Source organism: Python bivittatus, unplaced genomic scaffold, assembly GCF_059951505.1.
Source record: "Python bivittatus isolate LINGU-HERP-01145 unplaced genomic scaffold, Pbiv_v1 ctg000480_np1212, whole genome shotgun sequence".
Lineage (NCBI taxonomy): Eukaryota > Metazoa > Chordata > Lepidosauria > Squamata > Pythonidae > Python > Python bivittatus.
This window is the reverse complement of record NW_028277075.1, coordinates 47,321,746-47,341,451: the sequence shown is the minus strand read 5'-3', so window position 1 is coordinate 47,341,451 and position 19,706 is coordinate 47,321,746. Positions and strand designations below refer to the sequence as shown.

At 38.9% G+C, this 19,706-nt stretch overlaps 1 protein-coding gene across 11 annotated transcripts in view; it reads right to left on the bottom strand.

Annotated features, from left to right (window-relative positions):
* Positions 1-19,706, bottom strand: part of BBOX1 (gamma-butyrobetaine hydroxylase 1) — a 56,638-nt gene that overhangs the window by 23,198 nt on the left and 13,734 nt on the right. For all 11 annotated transcript variants that reach the window (XR_015797051.1, XR_015797052.1, XR_003086176.2 and 8 more), the window contains one exon: positions 5,795-5,993. Coding sequence is in view for 8 of the 11 variants with exons in the window: in XM_088145842.1 (XP_088001968.1) it covers positions 5,795-5,993 (199 nt within the window). In the remaining 3 variants the exon portion in view is untranslated. The remainder of the gene's footprint in view (positions 1-5,794; positions 5,994-19,706) is intronic.

The window sequence follows — 19,706 nt, the reverse complement described above, 5'->3', positions numbered from 1 at the left end:
GAAGGCTTGCAGCTGTGCTGGTTGAAGAACAAGAAAAGAGCAGGAACTGACTGAGAGAACAGATATGAGCCACAACAGCAGGGAAGTTTGGAACACAATTAGAAAATCGAACAATGAGCCAGGGAGGATGGAAGAGCACCACAACGCCGCAGCCAATCAAGTAGCACACCAAGTACTACTCCTAAATGGCAAACCTCCAAACAAATTTAGAAAGTGAGAGAGAAAAAAGGAACCTGCAGGAACATCAAGAGAGTGAGCATTTTAAAGATGTTTTTACAATGATGCAGTTAGAAAACACGATTAAGATATGAAATCTGGTGAAGCTACTGGCCTTGATGACATTCAATCTGAGCAAACAAAACTTTTTGGACTGGGCATCAGACAGGCAAAACATCTAAGTTATGCAGGTAGTCAAGTACTGTAGCATAACAGAAACCAGAGAAACATCCTTCAGATCTAAAAAGCTTCCAGTCAGCCTTCCTCCTATGCCACACTTAAAAACTATGCAAGCATGCAACCCTCAACTAATTTATATCCATAGCAGCTGAATGACTCAAAGGGGAACAGGATTTGGCCAGAAAAGTCATGCATGGGCCAAATACTGAATCTCATCATACTGAAGATAGTTTGAGAGATACTAAATCACAGGCATGGTGTTTATCAAACCCTTGGAAGCCCATGACATTGTTACAGTACAGAAACGCTAAATGTTTTCAATAACTTCTTCCTCCAAAAGGAAATGAACTTGTGTAATCACTATACAACTGAAACTTTCACTCTACCTGAGGATGAGATATGCAGAATGATATAGTTTTATGAGTGTTTAAATAGACTTCACCCCCCCCCGCCTTCCTGGAACTTTTAAATTTAAGCCTCTTTCATATCATTTTACTTTATGCTGTCACACACAGACTTCATTCAGCACATTTCGCTCCCCTTGTCTTCCCCACCCTCTTGGCTAATCCTCTTCCAAACTGTGCCTGTTTAATTCATCACATATTCACTATCCACTACAGTCAGTTGGCAGAAATAACTTTTCCAAACCACTGCTTTGCTATTTTTAACTCCCAACAAACTCCTCTATTGAATAAATATTAACTTACTGTCTTGTGGGAACTTCAGTGAGGCTTAACTTGGTTGGTCATAGTCACTTAACTCAACCCCAAGTAGTTAAACTGTTTTGTAGTTGTTCTTTCTCTCTATATATAAGCGTGTGTGTGAGAGAGAGAGAATGAGAGAGAGAGAGAGAGAATAGAACAACAAAATAAATGGTATATTTTTCTCTAAACTCAAGGGAATAATATGGTGATATATCACAGGAGGATACAGCAAGAACTATAGGGGTGCCTTTCTTAGTAAAATTGTTGTGCTAGGTTTACTGGTCTGGCTTAATATGTTTTTTTTTTTTTTAAGTTAGTGGATTTGGGATTACTCTGAAACCACTGAGAAAAAAAAGAGTATTTCAAAGTAGCCTGTAACTTCATGGAAATGCAATATGAGATGGCATATCCAGTGCCAGTGATCATCTACTGGAAGATAATGACTTATTTTCTACCGTTAAGAGTTTTTTCCGCATAGACCGCAGAAATGGCACTGACTTTCAAACTTTATTGTTCCAATAGAAGAGAATATCTGTAGCTCAGGGTTGAACTGTGGAGTTCTTGGTGCTCAGAGACCACCAAGAACTCCACAATTTTTATTGTCTATAACAAACCATTTCAGCCTAGGGGGATGAAGTTGTAGCTATTTTCCTTCAATTATTCACAACTACTTTCCCTCTCCATTAGCAAGTACCTGACAAATGAGACAGAAAATTCTACATTACCAATAGAAGAGAATATATGTAGCTCAATGCTGAACTGTGGAGTCCTTGGGGTTCTCTGTGCTTGGTTGTTTTCTTGCAGGCATTCCATTACCCCACTAAGAAACATCTTCAGTGCTAGAAGGAAGTGGGGTTTGCTCTCTGCTTATATACAGTAGCTTGCCCTGTCAGTGTTAGAGGGGGTATTGTTTATTTCTTGGTAGTTCCTAGATTAGGCTGTTGTTTACTGCTTGGTTGCCTGTCTGGTGTTAATCTCTGCTTATCTGGGTGTTGATTGCTGGTGAGGAGGTGTTCTGGTGTTTTTGTTTCCATTTTATTGTCTCTTTTGAATGGTGTGTAAATGTTGTTTGTCTCTATGTGCCTGTTGATGGGTGACTTGTCTGAATACCACATTTCCAGGAATTCCTTCACATTTTTGGATTTAGCTTGGTCTAAGATGCTGATAGTTTCTTGGTTGAAACTATGGTTGAGTCCGTCCATGTGTTGTGAGATTAAGGAGTTTTCATCGTGTCTTCTGACTGCTGGTTGGTGTTCATGGATGCGCTCTGCTGGTCTCCTGCCTGTCTGTCCTACATGATGGCTGTTATAGTCCTTACACTGTATGCTGTAGATGACTCCTGTTTTTCCTTCTTGAGCTACTGGTCTTTTGGTTTACTTTTGGAGGGCTTTAGTTGGTTTGTGTGCTACAGTGATGCCATGTGGTTGTAATAGTCTGTTGGTTGTTTCTGAGATGTTTCTGATGTATGGCAGGGTTATCCTTTTCATAGCTTGTGTTGGTTGTGCTGTAGTGGGTTGAGTGGTCAGGCCCTTTTTGATAAAGTTGCGTGGGTATCCATTTTGTTGGAAGACGTTGTATAGGTGGTCTGGTTCCTTTTTCTGCTGTTCTGGGTTGCTGCAATGCGTTTGTACTTGTCTGAATAATGTCCTTACACAGCTCCTCTTGTGGGAGGTTGGGTTGTTACTTTGGTAATGGAGCACTTGGTTAGAGTAAGTTGATTTTCATCAGATTTGTGTTTCTAATCTGCCTCATTTCCTCTGCTGATGTGGATATCCAGGAAGGGTCGCGTGTTGTTGTTTTCTTCTTCCCTACCAACTCAGACACAGTCAAGCAGTAAACAACAGCCTAATCTAGGAACTACCAAGAAATAAACAACACCCCCTCCAACACTGACAGGGCAAGCTACTGCATATAAACAGAGAGAAAACCCCACTCCCTTCTAGCACTGAAGAAGTTACCTGGTCGGATAATGAAACATGTGCAAGAAAACAACCAACCTGCATTCTCAACCCCTGTACTGTCTAGGAATTTTGTCTCCTACAGCACATGTGCAGGGTGCCAATTTGGGTAAGATTGGCTAAATCAATGCTGCATACCCAAATAGAGCTTCCATGTCACCTTGTATAAAATCATGGAGGGGGGAGTCATTGTTGCTTCTGTGTTCTAATCTGGAAGGAATGTAAATCTTCTAGCCAAGGTTAGGAATGTGTATATGTAATCACTTTCTCCTGTTTGTTTTTAAGAGTTTCAGACAGAGGAGAAAGAAATGTTGTTGTTTCCAACAAGAATAACTGATATTATCTAAAACAAAAGATGGGAAAATATTAACAGTCTTTGTTGGCTGGAAGGCTTTGAATATACTGGGTTTTGTGGCTTTTCAGCCGATCATTAAATACATAACTTGGAGAAATGTCACTATTACAGAGAGTAGTACTTAAATGAGGAGTTGAAAATACTGGGGATCTGCTAGTCTGCATAAGGATTCTCCAAATAATTTTCATCTTGTAATGTGAGAGTCTTTTTTAGAGATGCAGATTTTAGAGACTTTACTAAAATGGCAAACAGACATACCTAATGCATACTGTTTAATCCACAGATAAAGGCTACTATTATTTGGATGGCAGAAATCCAGATGACCACTAGGGGTCAATAAAGAGAGTTTTCTGTTTGCTGCCATCTCCTAGTAATCTAATAGTGGCTAAGGTGCTGGCTTAGAAAACAGGAGACTGTGAGTTCTAGGTCTCCCTCAGGCATGAAAGCCAGCTGGGTGACTTTGGGCTAGTCACTCTCTCTCAGCCCAACTCATGTCACAGGGTTGTTGCTGGGGAAAATTGGAGGAGGAAGTATTAGGTACTTTCGCCCCCTTGAGTTATATAGAAAAAAAGTGGGATTAAAATATCATCATCATCATCATCATCATCATCATCTGGATTTCTGCAGCTCAGATATGATAGTCCTACTACAGACATCAAAAATTCAAGCTTGTCTAACTGAAATGGCTCCCCACTTGCAGAACCTGAAAAAGTATAAATATTTTAAGTGACAATAAAATTCACACAAAAATTTCTCAAAATTTCCACAAGACCCCAGTTTCTGGCTCCTCCAACAGACGGCCCTTCTGCTGAGAGAGTTAAATATATTTGTGACTGTGACCATGATAAATGTGTTGCTGCATAAACCTATTTTTCAACAAACCGGAAAGTATGTGTCTATTGCGTGTTTGAATTAAACAGTCACATTTCTGAAGGTTAGTATCAGCATTTAAAGTGAAGCTTCCAGTAACCCACATTGACCATAGCCACAAATTCTGAACAGATGTCTAAAGGCTGTTTCAAGACTAACAAGAACGATAAGGTGAAACATAGGATGGACAAGGTAGAGATAAGACACCATGGTTGCAGAATCTGTTGCCTTGAACAGAGATGTACAATCTGTTTTATGTGAAGTTAGGCTTCTGAAGTGTAATACCATTATTGGTAGTAGAGGGGTTGAATGATGGATTTGATGCTTTCAGCGAAGATACAAATTTTATTAATAATGAACAGTGTCTTTTATCACCACTGGCTAGTCTGCCAATATGCATGTACTGGGAGAAAGCAGACTTTACCATAATTACAGTACATCCTTTTTAATTATACCCAGGTTACAAAATGGGAAAGCGAAAATGCTAGTTTGCTAAGCTATGATACTTGAGGACCTCCAAATGCTTTCAGTTATAACTTTCATCCGCTCAATTCAGCAAGGCAAATGATCAGAGATTCTGGGAGTTATAGGGAAGCTGATTCTAAAACTTTCTATTGCTAACTATAGCATTGCAGGTTAAAAAATATATGTATGTTTATTCTATGCCAAAAACTGGTTCACCTGAAAGGTTAACCCGTGATTTACATCATGTGCAGCAGCCTGCAAATCATGAGAATGACAAATCCCTTTGTATGGCCCCTAGATCTCCCAAAATTATATTGCTAAATTTCAGTGGCAAAGTGCCAAGAAACAGAGGCACAATTTCCCGCTGTTTCACATGAAAAACAAGATAGAAACACACTGTAATTCTACTTGTAGGTTTAATACACCAAAATTCAGATAAAAACCAAATGGAAACAAATATCCTTTTGCTGTCATCTATTGGCCATCTGGATTACTGCAGCCTAGATATGTTAATCCTATCTCAGATAAGGAAACTCTGCTCTCTGCTTTTCTCCCGGGTTGGCTATGAGGATATTAAAAATGTCTCAAACTTTTGCTAGTGGTAACTTCCCAAATCATGATATGAAGTTGCCTTGCTTCCAAAAACTATAATTAGTTTTTGGAAGCAAGTCCAGTCCCATTCAAAACTGATAAGGTGCCATTAATTAAAATTGGAATTTTTAAAATTAATTTCCAAATCCCTCCTTATAGTTGTCCTGGAAGAGGCAGAACAATATATGATTCTTGTCTGTCTGGCTGTTGTAAGGTTAAACCATGATTTGTATTATACCTTAATACTGAACATACTTGAAGCTATCTCTGGACTGACAGAAATGACTTTATTCTACTAGGATCTTATCTGGTTGCATTAATACCAGAAATGTGAAGAAAATTGTAACATAATATTTACATACATTTATTCTTCCCCCTGCCCCAAAAGGTGTTACATGCTAAGATCTGGCAGACAAAGCCACATCATTTTCAAAAATCAAAATATACTAACTTACCCATAAAATGTGAGGCGAAGGAATCCAATGCGTTGTCCAAGCTTCAGAATTTCTCCCTGTTTAACAGCAGCTCCTGTTAGCAGCACAATTCCCACCTTTTTAAGGGTAACCAACCACTTGTATGCACTTTCATCACTATGCAACACCTCTTCAAAGGCCATAGTAGGGAGTTCAAGATCAGAACCCCAATACTGACGTTCTGTATAAGAAACATATAAATCAGTGATTAAGAACTACTTTAGTATGAAGAATTTCACTTTATTCTATGTTGATCAGACCCCAGCTTGGGCTTTGTGTTCAGTTTTGGGCTTTGTGTTCAGTATGAATTTAATCATACCTTAAATTCAGACAAACTGGTTCCAAGAAGGTGAAGAAGAATCAGTGAGCTAGAAACTAAATCATGTGAAGAGAGACTGAAGTAATTGGAAATACGTAACTTTGAGCAGAGTAGAGTTAGTGGAGGACTTCTAAATCCTAAAATGTTGTTATAAAGATTAAAACATCTTTTCCATCAGTCCAGAGTATAAGACAAAAAATAATGGATTCCAGTTACAGGAAGGCAAATTCCAGATCAATGTTAAAAAAAAAAATCTAGCAGTAAGAATAATTTGATAGTGGAAACAATTATTCAGAGAGCCAGGTTGGTATGTGATAAGACCTTCCTCTTTCATTGTAGATGAGGTAACCAACCTGGTGGGCATAACCGAGACTTGGGTGACCTTAGAGGGAGATTGCCCTGCTTGCAATTATACCCATCTGGGTTTCGAGTCTAGTAATAGCTGTGAATCCAGGGAGAGGGTGGAATGACAGTTGTCATCGAGGAGGTCTCATGGACTTTTAGAGGCCCTGCTCTGCAGGTAACTGGATGAGATTCTCTGGTTGAAGCTAGGCTGTAGGGAATGCTTAGATTTGTTGCTGTTATACTAGCCTCCCTGCTGTGCAGTGACATCCATGCCTGAACTGCTAGACTCCATCCCCAGGTTGGTATGGAACCCCCAAGGCTTGTGGTCCTTGGGCACTTCAAGTCTCCTCCTAGGTGAGGTTGAGGCTGGGTCAACTCAGGGGTTCACATCTACCTTGATAACCATGGACCCCATCCAAGTAATTGAGAGCCCAACATGTACCAGAGGACACAGACTAAATCTGGTTTTTATTTCAGGGGAGTTGCAATGTGATTTGGCTGCTGAGGATGTTATGATTGCCATGGTCAGGTAACTCTTTTAATTGCTTTTGGCCTACTGGTGCTACCTCCTCCAGCAGGGAAGTTGGACCTGTCAGATTAACCCATCATAGACAACTAATAAACCCTGCTGGCTTCCAGAGGAAGCCTCAAGTTTTTCCTGAGTATTTGATGGGCACCTTAGCTGAAGCTTTGAATGCTGCCTGGGACAGACATGTAACAGGGTCCTTTGATTGGATTGCTACTATGCAGCCTCTTATTGTTTGCTGATCCTGGAGTGCTCCTTGGTTCTCTGAGGAACTCTAGGAGCTGAAACACCAGAAGAGATGTCTAGAGCCCTGTTGGAGGAAGATGAAGAGCGAATCTGACTGACCACAAGTAAGATCCCATATTAGCAATTACATTGTGGCAATAAGAGTTACAAAACTCTTTTTCTGCTCTTATCATGTCCATAGATAGCCTTCCAGATCCCCTTTTTAAAGTGATCCATACCCTGCTGGGGAGGAATGAATTACAGGACCATTTGAGGAATCACTGTGAAGAATAGCAGCAAATAAAGTCATTAGGATTCAGCTGAAGTTGGACTATGACTGGGCAGGTCCAAATGGGTGATGGAAGCAAGGTCTCATGTGAGTAGCTGAGATGAGTTTGAACCTGTAACTCCTGAGGAGGTGAACAGGATCCTTGGATCTGCTAACCTGACCACCTGTTTATCACATCCATGTCCCTCCTGGTTGCTGAAGGCTGCCCAGAAGGTGACATAGTTGGATCCATACTGAGGGAGGGGGTAGTGAGTCTGTTCAAGAGGCCCCAACTGTACTGGATAAGTTTCATCCCATTTTCAACCTTTCCTTTTTAGGGAAGGTTGTTGAGAAGGTGATTGAGCTGTGATTAAAGAGGGCCCTGGTAGAAATGGATTTATCTGGACCCTTTCCAGTCAGATTTCAGGCTTGGACACAGTACTGAGAAGATCAGATTGCTCGTGTTAACAACCTTTGGTGGAGCCAGAACAGTAGTGCAACTGTAATTTTCTGTTGCTTTCAATACCATTGACCATGGTATCCTCCTAGTCTGCCTACAGGGATTAGGAATGGGGGCACAGTGCTGCAGTGGCTCACCTACCTTCCCCAAAGGTTGGATCCAGTTGATGTTGACAGGAAGGAAAAATCAGATCCAAAGCCTCTAGTGTGTGGAATAATTCTCCCCTCTTCTGTTTAACATATACATGAGGCCATTGGGTGAGGTCATTCTTTGGTTTGTGGTCATATATAATCAATATGTGGAAGATATACAACTGTACATCTTGATTCCAGACCATCCAGGAGATGTTGGAACAGGCTCAAGCACATCCCTGACAAAACCTAGCAGAATTGGGTTTTGGACCCCACAGAAGTGGGAATTATTCATCTTTAATCCTGAACAGGGTTGCACTGCCTCCTTTAGGATTGGTGCACAATTTGGGGGTCTACTTGGACTTACAGCTTCTGCTCAGTTTGGCTATGAAGGTCTTCACTTAAGTCCATCTTATGTGCCAATTGTGCTCCTACATGGACTGAGAGACCCTTCAGTCCAGCACTCACACTTTGGTCATCTCATGTATGGATTACGACACTGTGTTCTGCATGGGGCTGCTCTTGAAAACCACATGGAAGCTGCAACTAGTACAGAATGCAGTGGCATAGGCAATTATGGGCATGCCATGTCATGCTCATGTAACACCTTTGCTTCATAAGCTGCACTGGTTTCCAGTAGATTCTGGGTGCAATTCAAGGTGCTGGTTATTACCTGTCAGGTGCTTCATAACATAGGGCCCGGCTAGCTGTTTTATGTAGTTTCTGCTCAATAATCAGAGTAGGCACGCTCCTGTCTCCTCCAAGAAGCGGTGCCATCTAATGGGACCTAAGAAATGCACCTTCTTTGTCACAGCAGCCCCCCTGCCCAGGATTTATCTGGCCTCCACTCTGTGTTTAAAAGAGCTTTGAAAATTTGGGCTCCCCCCAGGCCTTGGGTTAGAGTGTTTGGCAAGTCCTGTGTATTTTTCTATTTAGAATGATTGTTTTTGCAGGCATTTGGTTTTTAGCTGTATTTAACCTGTATTTTGTTAGCGTTTTTACTGTGCCCGGCCCAGAGTCATTATAGAGTTGGACAGCTTTATAAATGTAATGAAACTTTAATAAAATAAATAAAAATAAAAATAGCAATTCTATAGTAATATTCAACTAGAAATATTAAAGGAAACAAATGCAGGCAGAAAGCATTTTAGTAACTTTGCATGATTATCATGGAAAAAGACCCATTCTGAATGTTACTGATGAGCAGATATAACAAGGACAGGCACTACTGAATAAAATAGCTCTACATGAACTGTTATATGGAACTAGCTGACTTCAGAAGAGCAACACCTCAACAGTGATAAAGTATCCTAATGTGCAAATAATACATTCCACACTAAAGGTACCATATGACCTATATAACGTGGCGCCTAACCTATGGAACAGCCTCCCCACTGAAATTCAGAGGCCCCCTACCCTTTTGATCTTCCAGAAAGCCACAAAGACCTGATTCTTCCCCCAGGGACTAAGCCAGGATGTGAACTGAACCCAGCATATGCAACTAGTGTGAGGTTGTTATGGTACCTTGGTTAGTGTGATGGTCTTTAATTTGTGGGGTTTCTATTTGTATCTTTTAGTATACAGCATTCATATTGGTTTGATTGTTAGCAGCCACCTGGGGTTATATTGCGGAAGATGGGTGGCCATATCATTTTTAAAAAACAAATAACTCTTTGAAATTCTTTGAGTTCTAGATGCAACTATCTAGAAAAGTTGCAAAGTTCCTCATCGAGATGTACAAGGATAAAGAACTGAATTCTAAAAGAGGACCTCTCACAATGTGGTTGTAGCCTTCTGTCAACCTCTCATGAAACGGCACAGCTGGAGGAATTCTATCTGCCAAAAGGAAAAGCTTTTCCCATTGTTAAAACACAGAGAAGGGCTAAATTTCAAAAGTAACATTTGGGAAATTTCTCAGGAAGGCAGTTTGCTCTATTAAACTGAATATATAATGTTGCAAAGTGTAAATAATTACAAGCTTTTAAATAAAACCTGAAAGGCTCTTTACATTTTACAAGCAACCTAAAGTATAGCCTAATTGAACTAATTATTGCAGCTGAAGTTTCGCTCTTCATTACACAGGGAATTCCAAATCATTCCCATCTCATATATTTCTTGGTTCAGACATGAAGCTTTAGAAGTACCCTTTCAGGAACCTCTAGGCTTAGAAAGAGTCTTCCTGAAATATCACTTTGGGGCAGGGCGGGTTTAAAAAGTTTGTGTGTGTGTCGCTGTCTTCACAACTAGTGATTTCCTCAGGCTGTTGGATAAAACAGAGTATTTATCTGATGGAACAGGGCTCTTTAGATGGTTGGGTGCTTTCCCAGGAACAATAAAATACCCAAGATTTACTTTTAGCAATGGCTGTGGTGGTACTTTACTATTGAAAAGGTAACTACTGCTGGATCATTATCTATAATAAAACAGCAGTTGCATTAAACATGTCAAGATTCAGAGCCAGGAGAAACATATGCTACATCTGTGTGCTCGTGCAGTATGTGTACATGCAGATCTTTAAAAAGATGACGTGATTTCCCTGGAATTTTTCTCTTTTCCATTTTAGAAAGCACTCTATGATAACAGACAGTCGAGGGATTTAGCTAAGTATTCTTTGCCAGTTACTTTTATTGCTAAGCTGTCAGTTAGACTTTGACAAGAGAACATCTCTTGCAGGGATCCTCTGGGGGAGACTGAGGCCAAAATAGACATGGTGGAGGCAAGCATATCTGTGGTTCCCATGTTTGCCTGGCTCACATCCAGAGTCAGATAGATGGGCTCATTTTTACAGTTAAGACCATAAATCAGTGAGTGGAGATGAACTCTGGAGTCCTTGGGGTTCTCTGAGCTTGGTTGTTTTCTTGCAAACGTTTCATTACCTGGCTAGGTAACATCTTCAGTGCTAGAATGGAGTGGGGTTTGCTCTCTGTTTATATACAGTAGCTTGCCCTGCCCTCTCTTTCCTGTTGTTGCTTCTTCAACCTCTCTCTTCCAGTCTGAGTCTAATGGAGGGGAGAGGGGGGAATGGGAAACTTCAAATGATAGGAGGATTTAGTTCCTTTGAATGGCAAACTCCCTTCTCCATTGAATTGGACAAGCAAATAAATAAACTAGCACAACAATCACCAATGTGTTTAGTTTGTCCACAGTAGACCGTGTGCTAATATTTCAAGTTTTACATGAAGAAAAAGAAGCACAACTAAAATTAGTAATAAAAACTTGAATATAATGTGCTCTCAAACATTGAAAAAGGATGTAGAAAAGGAAGTATTTATGAGGTGCTATGAAATACAGCAATCTTCCCCAGCTTCATGCTCTCTTGGACTATAACTTCCAAAATTCACAGCTAGCATGATAGTTGTTTATACTGGTTAAGAATTCTGGAGCTGTATTGTAGCACATCTGGAGGAATCATGGTGGCGGAAGGATGGAATACAGAGGCTGAACACTTGACAGGTGATGCTTTTGCTCCAGGTACACCAATTCATAAATCAAAGAAAAATGTGGAAGTTTTTAATGAAAGTACCTAAAGTAACATTCAAAGTTCCAGCTATCTTCTCCCTTCTGTTCTGTGAGGGATTACAGTTCAATAGCACTGTACGTGTTTTGCATAAAGGTCATACTGGGCTCAGTCACTGGCATCCCCATTAAAAGATAGACCTTTCACACTCTCTTCTAGGCTGTGCAAAAGCTTATTTGAACTGTGGTAAGGTACTTGTATAGGAAAGTTACTTTTTAAAAAATGCAAACAAAATAAGCTTTAAAACCAACAGCATGGAAATTTTAACAGCAATTAATTGGCTATTATGGGGAAAAGGAAGAATTTCCAGCAATTATGGCTCAGCCACAGCAAACTGGGATCAAACATTTCCATTTCCTATAACAAAAGGTTTACAAGTATTGCAATACTGCTGAAAAGGAACAGTAAAGCATGAATCTGTCCCTCATTTCAGATGCCCTTCTGGTTTCTGTGCCTTTATTTCTCTTTCAGCTTCTAAAAATGTTTTCAATATCTTAGTAAGTTTTAATCCTTATTGGATAGTTCTTTACTGACATGGACTGAAAGCTGTTTATAAATATACCAGATACAATCCTATCTTTTAGGATTAAGTAGCTGAAGTCAGCTGGCCACAGTTATTAAAAAGAGATGAAACATCTATTTTGCCATTTCCTATACTTGGTTTAAATTTTCTTGTTGTATGCAAATTACAGATATTTGACAATTATTGTCACTTTGGCATCAATGTCAATCTTTCTAAGTTGGAAACTATTGTTTTAATCTTGAAAATGAGAAAGTAGCATTTTTTATTCTATCGAATTATGTTTGCTTTATCTATATAGCCTTCCTGTATAGGTGGTCCTTGTTTAGTGACCACAGTTGGGACTGGCAACTCAGTCATTAAGTGAAGCAGTCACTAAGTGATACCACAATTGTGCTTATGATCTTACTTCAGCTTTCCTTGCTTTACAGACCTGTGAAGGTTATAAATGCAAGGACTGGTTGCAAAATTACTTCTTCATCACCGTTGTAACTGTGAATGGTCACTAAACAAGGCAGTCACTAAACAAGGGCTACCTATATTTATAGGAAAGAAACAGTTGTGCAGGATGTGGGAATTGGAAATGTTACAAAGTGAAAAGATGTTCAATGAATTATAGAATCCAAAAGCTGTGGCTTGCAACTTCAAAATGAGCAGTTCAGAGTAGTCTGTAAGCTATTTGATAAAAGGTAGAAGGGGCTGAAACAAAAGGCCATTCTCCACTAGGAATTTATCCCAGTATTGTAATATCCACCCCAATAGTTCAGAGCTATCATTGTGTAATAGAAGGAGAAAGACACCTGAACTGAATCTAAAATAGATCACCATCTCATATACCAAATAAGTATGAATGCAACAAAATAGAATCATATTATTATCCTGATCATAAAGTTGATGAACCTAGCCTACAATGTTAGCTTTCTCATCAACTATAATTCAATTTTCAGGTACTTTATCCCCCTCTCCAGTCTAGATCTCTTTAGTGGTTTAACTGTAAAGACTGTGACAACAATTGCCCTAAACTGCATCATCTCTACATGTGAAGTAGATAATATCCTGTTTTGGACAGAAAAGGGTCAGAAACTGGTGGTCTCTGGGCACACTCCACACCTAACAGAGTGTTTTGTGGCCCTCGTGATTGCAAATTAGAAGCAATGTGTGAATCTGTGGATGTGCCAATAGATAGTGATGATGTCATACTTTGAGTGGCTTGCTAGGAATACAGTATGGGATGTAGGTCTTCAGCCCTTCCCTAACCCTCTACAGAGTTGCTTAACTTAATGGTATAGTGGACATTATATTGGCCTCTTTCCCAGTTTACAGACTATGATTCTCTATATAAAACTATTAAATAACTTACAAAAACTATACTTTCATTGTGAAAACTGTTGGACTTCTGAGATAAGAGTTTGTTGTGCCACTCCATTGTGGTGTTTATTATACTGCAATGTACCAATGGAAATTAGGTCCAATTAGATTATTTTCTGGAAATAGGTAATTTACTTTTCAGTTTACAAAAATTCTCAAAGCAGAGAACAGGAAAAAAAAAACGATTTAAAGCTTCAATAATAAATCATTAGAATTGCTACAGCATCTCTTTTCCAACAGCAGAGAAAAAGAACCCCCTGAAACATAGCTCAGATAAACATCCATTAAACTTCCCTAAATAAAAATATTTTAGCAGCCTATTTAAATGGGCCAAGTTCCTCAACTGCTAAATCTCAGTTGTTAATAAATTCCATAGATCCAGACCCAAAGCTGGAACTTCTGTTAGTTGTTACTGATCATTTGATCTTTAATAGAGTTGGCATATGGAACACACAACTGTGACTTAAAATGTTTATAGGAACATAGAAAGCTACCTAATCAGCAGTTAGATCATTGGGCCATATAATCAGTATTTTTCAACTGAATAACAGCAAATCTCAAGAATATTAGGTAGTAGGTTTTCCCAGCTCTATCTGGAGATGCTATGGGGTTCATTTGAGAGTAGGATCTCCCTTGAAAGACCTGTATTTCAACAACTAACACCTAAAATTAACCACAGAAAAACAATCATGGTAACAATGAGAATCATACTAGCAAACAGTTGGTGCTAGCACATTCCTTTTGATGTGTATTCCCAATTGTGTGCCTGCTTACTCTCTTATAATCCCTTCCTCTCCAATCTCTCTGCTCTGCGAGGGGGGAAAAAGAAAAAAAAAATGGGTCAGGCACACGACATGTACTAACTGGCTGTAATGGCAAACATGTGACTGAGAGTGAGACACTATGAAGGTCATAAATGTGTGCCTTGATTGCAAGGTTATTTTTTCAGCACTGTTATAACTTTGAATGGTCACTGCATGAGGCAGCCAGTAAGTGAGGTCTACCTGTATCTAAAAATTGTTAACATTACTGGATAGGAATTAAATTGTCTGATTAGCTCTAAATCAAGACAAACATATAGTACATAAAAGGTTCTATATATTAATTTTGTTTGTTGATAGATAGGTATATATACAGAGAAAAGTGTTTCAATCTTCAGAAAAGATTGTCCATTTAAGTTAGTAAAGAAAACATAGAAGTCATGGGTAAATATATAGTGGGGAAGCTCCCAGGCTGAATTTCTGAGAATGGGATAATCTCACTCACATAACAGTGGGGAGATATAAATAAAGCCACCATGTGGAATTGGTTTGATATCAGCATTGAGCAATAAACCTGAAATCAGGATGAATCTAGAAGACGGAAGATATATTGAACGTTTACATCGCTAAAGTTTTACTACTGTGATTCTAATTGTTATTGTCTCCCATACTGACGGCATTTTTGTTGGAATCACATGTTCACTACACCCTCCTTTCAGCATGCACATTGCTTCCACTCCTTAACCACACTCAATATAATTTCCACTTTGTTACTAAAAATGTAATCACTAAGAAATGCTAAAAAGACAGGTTCTGACAGGATAACTTCTTACTTTCAAGGCAGCTTTGCACTAAAAAATGTGTTTATCTTTCAAATAATTTGGAGGCAACTTTAACAGCTTAGATTTCAGAAGGAAGTCCAATAAAACTCATTCATGAGTTTCAAAACCAATGTTGTCGTTACTGATGAAAAACAGATCTATAAACAAGGGGAATGGACTTTCTAGAGCACTCATCAGAAGCTGTAGCGCTTTTCATGTTCCTCAAAAATGTGTCATTAATTAGATTAACTAATTCTATCAAAGTTTTTCCCCTTGTGGAGAATATTTGCCTACTACTGGCTGAAGATTACATGAAGTGCATCAAACAGAAAGTCCTTTGTTAACCAATTGTGAGGGTTTTTTTTTTTACTGAAATCAGACATGAGATTCTTCAACCATCAGCCCAAAATGGCTCAGTCAGATGACCTATTCCACTGTGTATTTCAGCTGTAAAGCAGAAGCAGGCAAAAGAGTACTTACGTCTCTGAATGTCTGTTCCTCCCCAAAGCATGTAATCTTCTTGGGTACTTCAGAATTAGAAAAAAACTATTGATATTTAAAAGTAGCAACATAGATTTGTAGTAAAGTGCAATGGAAAGTATGGGTACCTCCTACTTCTCATTTTTGATTGCAGAGGCACAGTTAGACCTTAGATTTTTAAAGGACAGATTTGTGTAGAAGATCACAACTGTTGCTTCCAAAGCAAACAGAAGAGCTGTGTCTCCCTGACTTTGTAGAATTGCCTCTTTGGCTCTACCCCTTTAGCCCAAGAGTATAAGGAATGACAACAAAGGCTGGGTGACTTGATACAGACTTTTTCACAAGTAGGGTAACTGATAGTATCTGTCCCCCTTCACAGCAGTTTTTAAAATACTTTAAAATTGATTCTAGGGAGTTTTTTTCCCCCAACTTAAAAAAAAATACAACCAGTTAAACAGAGTTGAATCTTAAAAAAAAAAGTTTCCTAAGAATATTCTCCCTCAACTTACAGTATCCTGTACCACCCCAAATTTGCTTTAGTAGAGAGGGGGGCTGGAAGGAAGAAGAAATCCCACTATCCATGTAAATATCAGCACATTAAATGCATCTTTCATATATGAAATGCATCCACATAAAAGAACAGAGTTAAAACAGTTGCTTTTTCCTTTTCTTCCCAGACCTGTTGGAGTATTAAAAAGAACAATATTTAACATGAAATATTCCCAAGACTACTATGAATATTAATATTTAGCCCATGTGCATAAGGAACGTTTATGTATGTTTGCATTAAGAAAAAAGAAAAGAAAAAGGGTATGCATTTGTAGGTGAAAGCAGATTGCAGTTATTCCCCTCTTACTTATGGCCAGATCCTCTCCCGGCCATTGGCCTACTGATGTGAGAATGAGAAGGATCAAGGGACAAATAATTTGTGGTCAGCAGCATTTTATTTGTATTACTGGAGCTTATACATAGCTCCTATCTAGTAAGACTCTGAGTGGCTTATACTTGAGATCTTGCATGCAAACACAAGGAAGCTAGAGGAGAGGTTACTGGATTTGCTGGTAGAAAGCCACATACGGCTGTTGATGATTCTGATACCTGACGCAGGGCACAGAGAAGAAAGTATGAAAAAAAGCAGGTAGTTACAGTGGTGAACATCTTTTATTCCCAGAAGCAGAACCAGTAATATTTCAGGTGCTGGTTAGGGTTAGGTTAACCCTGTGCCAGGATGACATCTTGAATGACTGTCAATGGCACCTTCCTTGGACATTCCAACTAGCCCCTCCATATGCATCTCAGTATCAACTGTGGTCTAATTATGTTTCATTAATAGAGTTATGGCTTCCTTAATTCCTGCTATTGCTTTATGCTTAATTTTGTCTACGTGATAAATCCTTGGTTACAGTTAGAAAGTTCTCTTATTTTAAATATTAGATATTATGAAATGCTTGTATATTAGATTATAAACTATATTACCTAAATTGGTGTACAACATTTAGTTGCCTGATTTCGCAACATATGATATAAAAATATTGAAAGCAAGTGAAAATATGCGGTCTTTTCATGTTTCTGTTAATCAGCAAAAATGAACACTGTGGGATGGAAGGGAAAACCCCATTGCCTCCTAGAGACCAACAGAGGGTATCTCTCTCCATCATGTGTCTAGAACTAAATAATTCAAGCCTCTATTAAAAAAAAAATAAATCTTAGGAAAATTCCATAAATCAGTTCACTTTAAGAAGCCATTTCCTTTCCTGGAATTCAGTGTAACAACTTTATGTTAATGGACAGGTTAACAGAGGCCGTTTATATTATTCAATTAAGGCATTTATGCCTTTTTTTTTTAACTGCTCTCAAGGGAAGAGCTGGGTTTCTGAACTGCGAAAACCTCTAGCTAAGGAACAAAATAGCTTCTGTATTTAATGTTCTCTTTCATCCCTCCTCTCTTCTTTTGCATGCTAAGCAAAATAAGAATGCACAACTATCCTTAAATAACAACATACCTGTTTATTAACTGGAGGATAATGCTTTATAACTATGTATGTAGATGTATGCATGTGTGTGCATGAATAAACTGTGTATGTATATATGTGTGTGCATATATGTACATATGTGTGTGAATACCCATCCCCAAGCATTCCTAAACATTTGCTTATTTTAAGCCTTACTGAGCAAATGGGAAAACACATAATTCTGTTTTGTTTAAGGTGCTAAAGACACCCTCTCTTTTTTGTCTCTGTCACACACAACTGAATCTCCTTATTAGTCTCCAGTTAAGACTCATAAGTCAGAATATATAACTGGTCATATTTCAACCAAATGCGTTTGAAACTGTACATTTTAGTATAACCAAAGAGGGTTTGGTAGAGGGGAGGAGAGAATCTATTTGCTTTTTCTTATCTCTTTATTTGTAAATTTGTATACAACTAATATTTTGCAGGAATTTATAATAAAAGCACAATACCAGAGCAATACCAGAATTAATAAAAAACCTGTAACATTATAATTAATATAAAGTTGAGGTTACCAACAATTAAATGTCTATTCAAAAATATATTTTAACACTTTTTAATTTAAAATACCTTGAAAAGGCTCAGCTCTGCCATTCAACAGGTTGCAAATTTTACAGATTAAGACCAGGTATAGAAAAAGGTGAGCCCACAATATATGCAGGCAAATCTCTACAGTTTCTTACTGGGCAGAAAGAGGCCATATAGATGAAAGCTTCATTTCTGTACTTTGGACCCAAGTAGTATAAAATTATTACCTGCAATTTGAGTTATATCTGAGAAGAAATTGTTCAGAAAGGACAATGATGGGGTGCTTCTCTTGATTTTGTGGCAATCAAGAAGACAAAGGAAAACTAGTAGGCTGTATTATTGGGGAATAGCTGATTCCATTGAAAATACCTCAAACTGTTAGCTTCCTGCTCATTATCCAAGGGATATGGTGTAGGAGAAAATGGAAAACTGAGGTTCGGTTCTTTGCTACAAATCCACATAGTTAGCTGCTAGCTGCAAACAGTGTATTTTACTCCACTCCTGCTAAAATATGCCCTACACCAGTCAGAAATGGTCTCCAAGAAAATCTAGTAGCAAGTGGTAGGATGGGTCTACCTATTCCAGCTTGCAAAACTGTGTACGGGTTCAAAGATTTTCTGCAGCAGAATTGGCTGACAGAGGAGTTGCCAATAGCTTCCAAATCAGTCCTGGTGTTGGTAGCTCTTAATATTCCATTGGCCCAGTGTCAACAATCTCCCCCTGGAAGTGCTTGCTAGAATGGCCAGGCAGCAGTTCACAGTAACAGAGGACAGGGCTTCTGCCTCAATAGTTAGATAATCTTACAGGGGAGGTCTTACCAAACTTTGGTCATATCATATATGCTCGATAGCAAATGTACCAGCTTGTATTCCCTGCGAGCAAGGAAGGAAGGAAGGAAGGAAGGAAGGAAGGAAGGAAGGAAGGAAGGAAGGAAGGAAGGAAGGAAGGAAGGAAGGAAAATTTCTGATGTTCCGTGCCAGCTTCCCACAAGCAAAGTCAATGGAGAAGCCGGCAGCAAGTCGCAAGTCACTCTCACTGCTTTTTTGCCTTTGGTCATTCTGTTTCTCTGTTTAGGTAAGGAAATATCTCTGAAATGATGACCCAATGGGGTCTCATCTTCAATAACCAGAACAAAGTGTCACTGCAATATGGAAAAGTGAGGTGCTCTGTATCCTCCAGGGTGTCAAGGTGGACCATTCCCTTTTGATGAAAATATCTTGCATAGAAGACTCTTGAAAGCCAGTGAAGCAGCCATTCTGACACTGAAAAGTGAGCCACTACTTTGCAGAACTATACTGAAGAGGCACATCATTAAAGGTAGGATGAAAATAATGAAATAAACATCTGTAGCCCGGCTGTGGTGAGCAATCTTAGGCTTAGTGAACTCTGGCATGAGCACATGTATCAGATGTGTTTGTGTCTCCCCCATAAGCAAGGGAATGGAGACCTGGATCATTTATTTATTTATTTAATTTATTTTCAGACTTGTATGCCGCCCATCTCCCCCAGCAGGTGACTCTGGGCGGCTCAGAATAATAAAAAAGAAAAAACACAGGTCTCTCCAAACATGGATACAATCTATAAATAATTAAAAAACTTATATTAAAAATGCC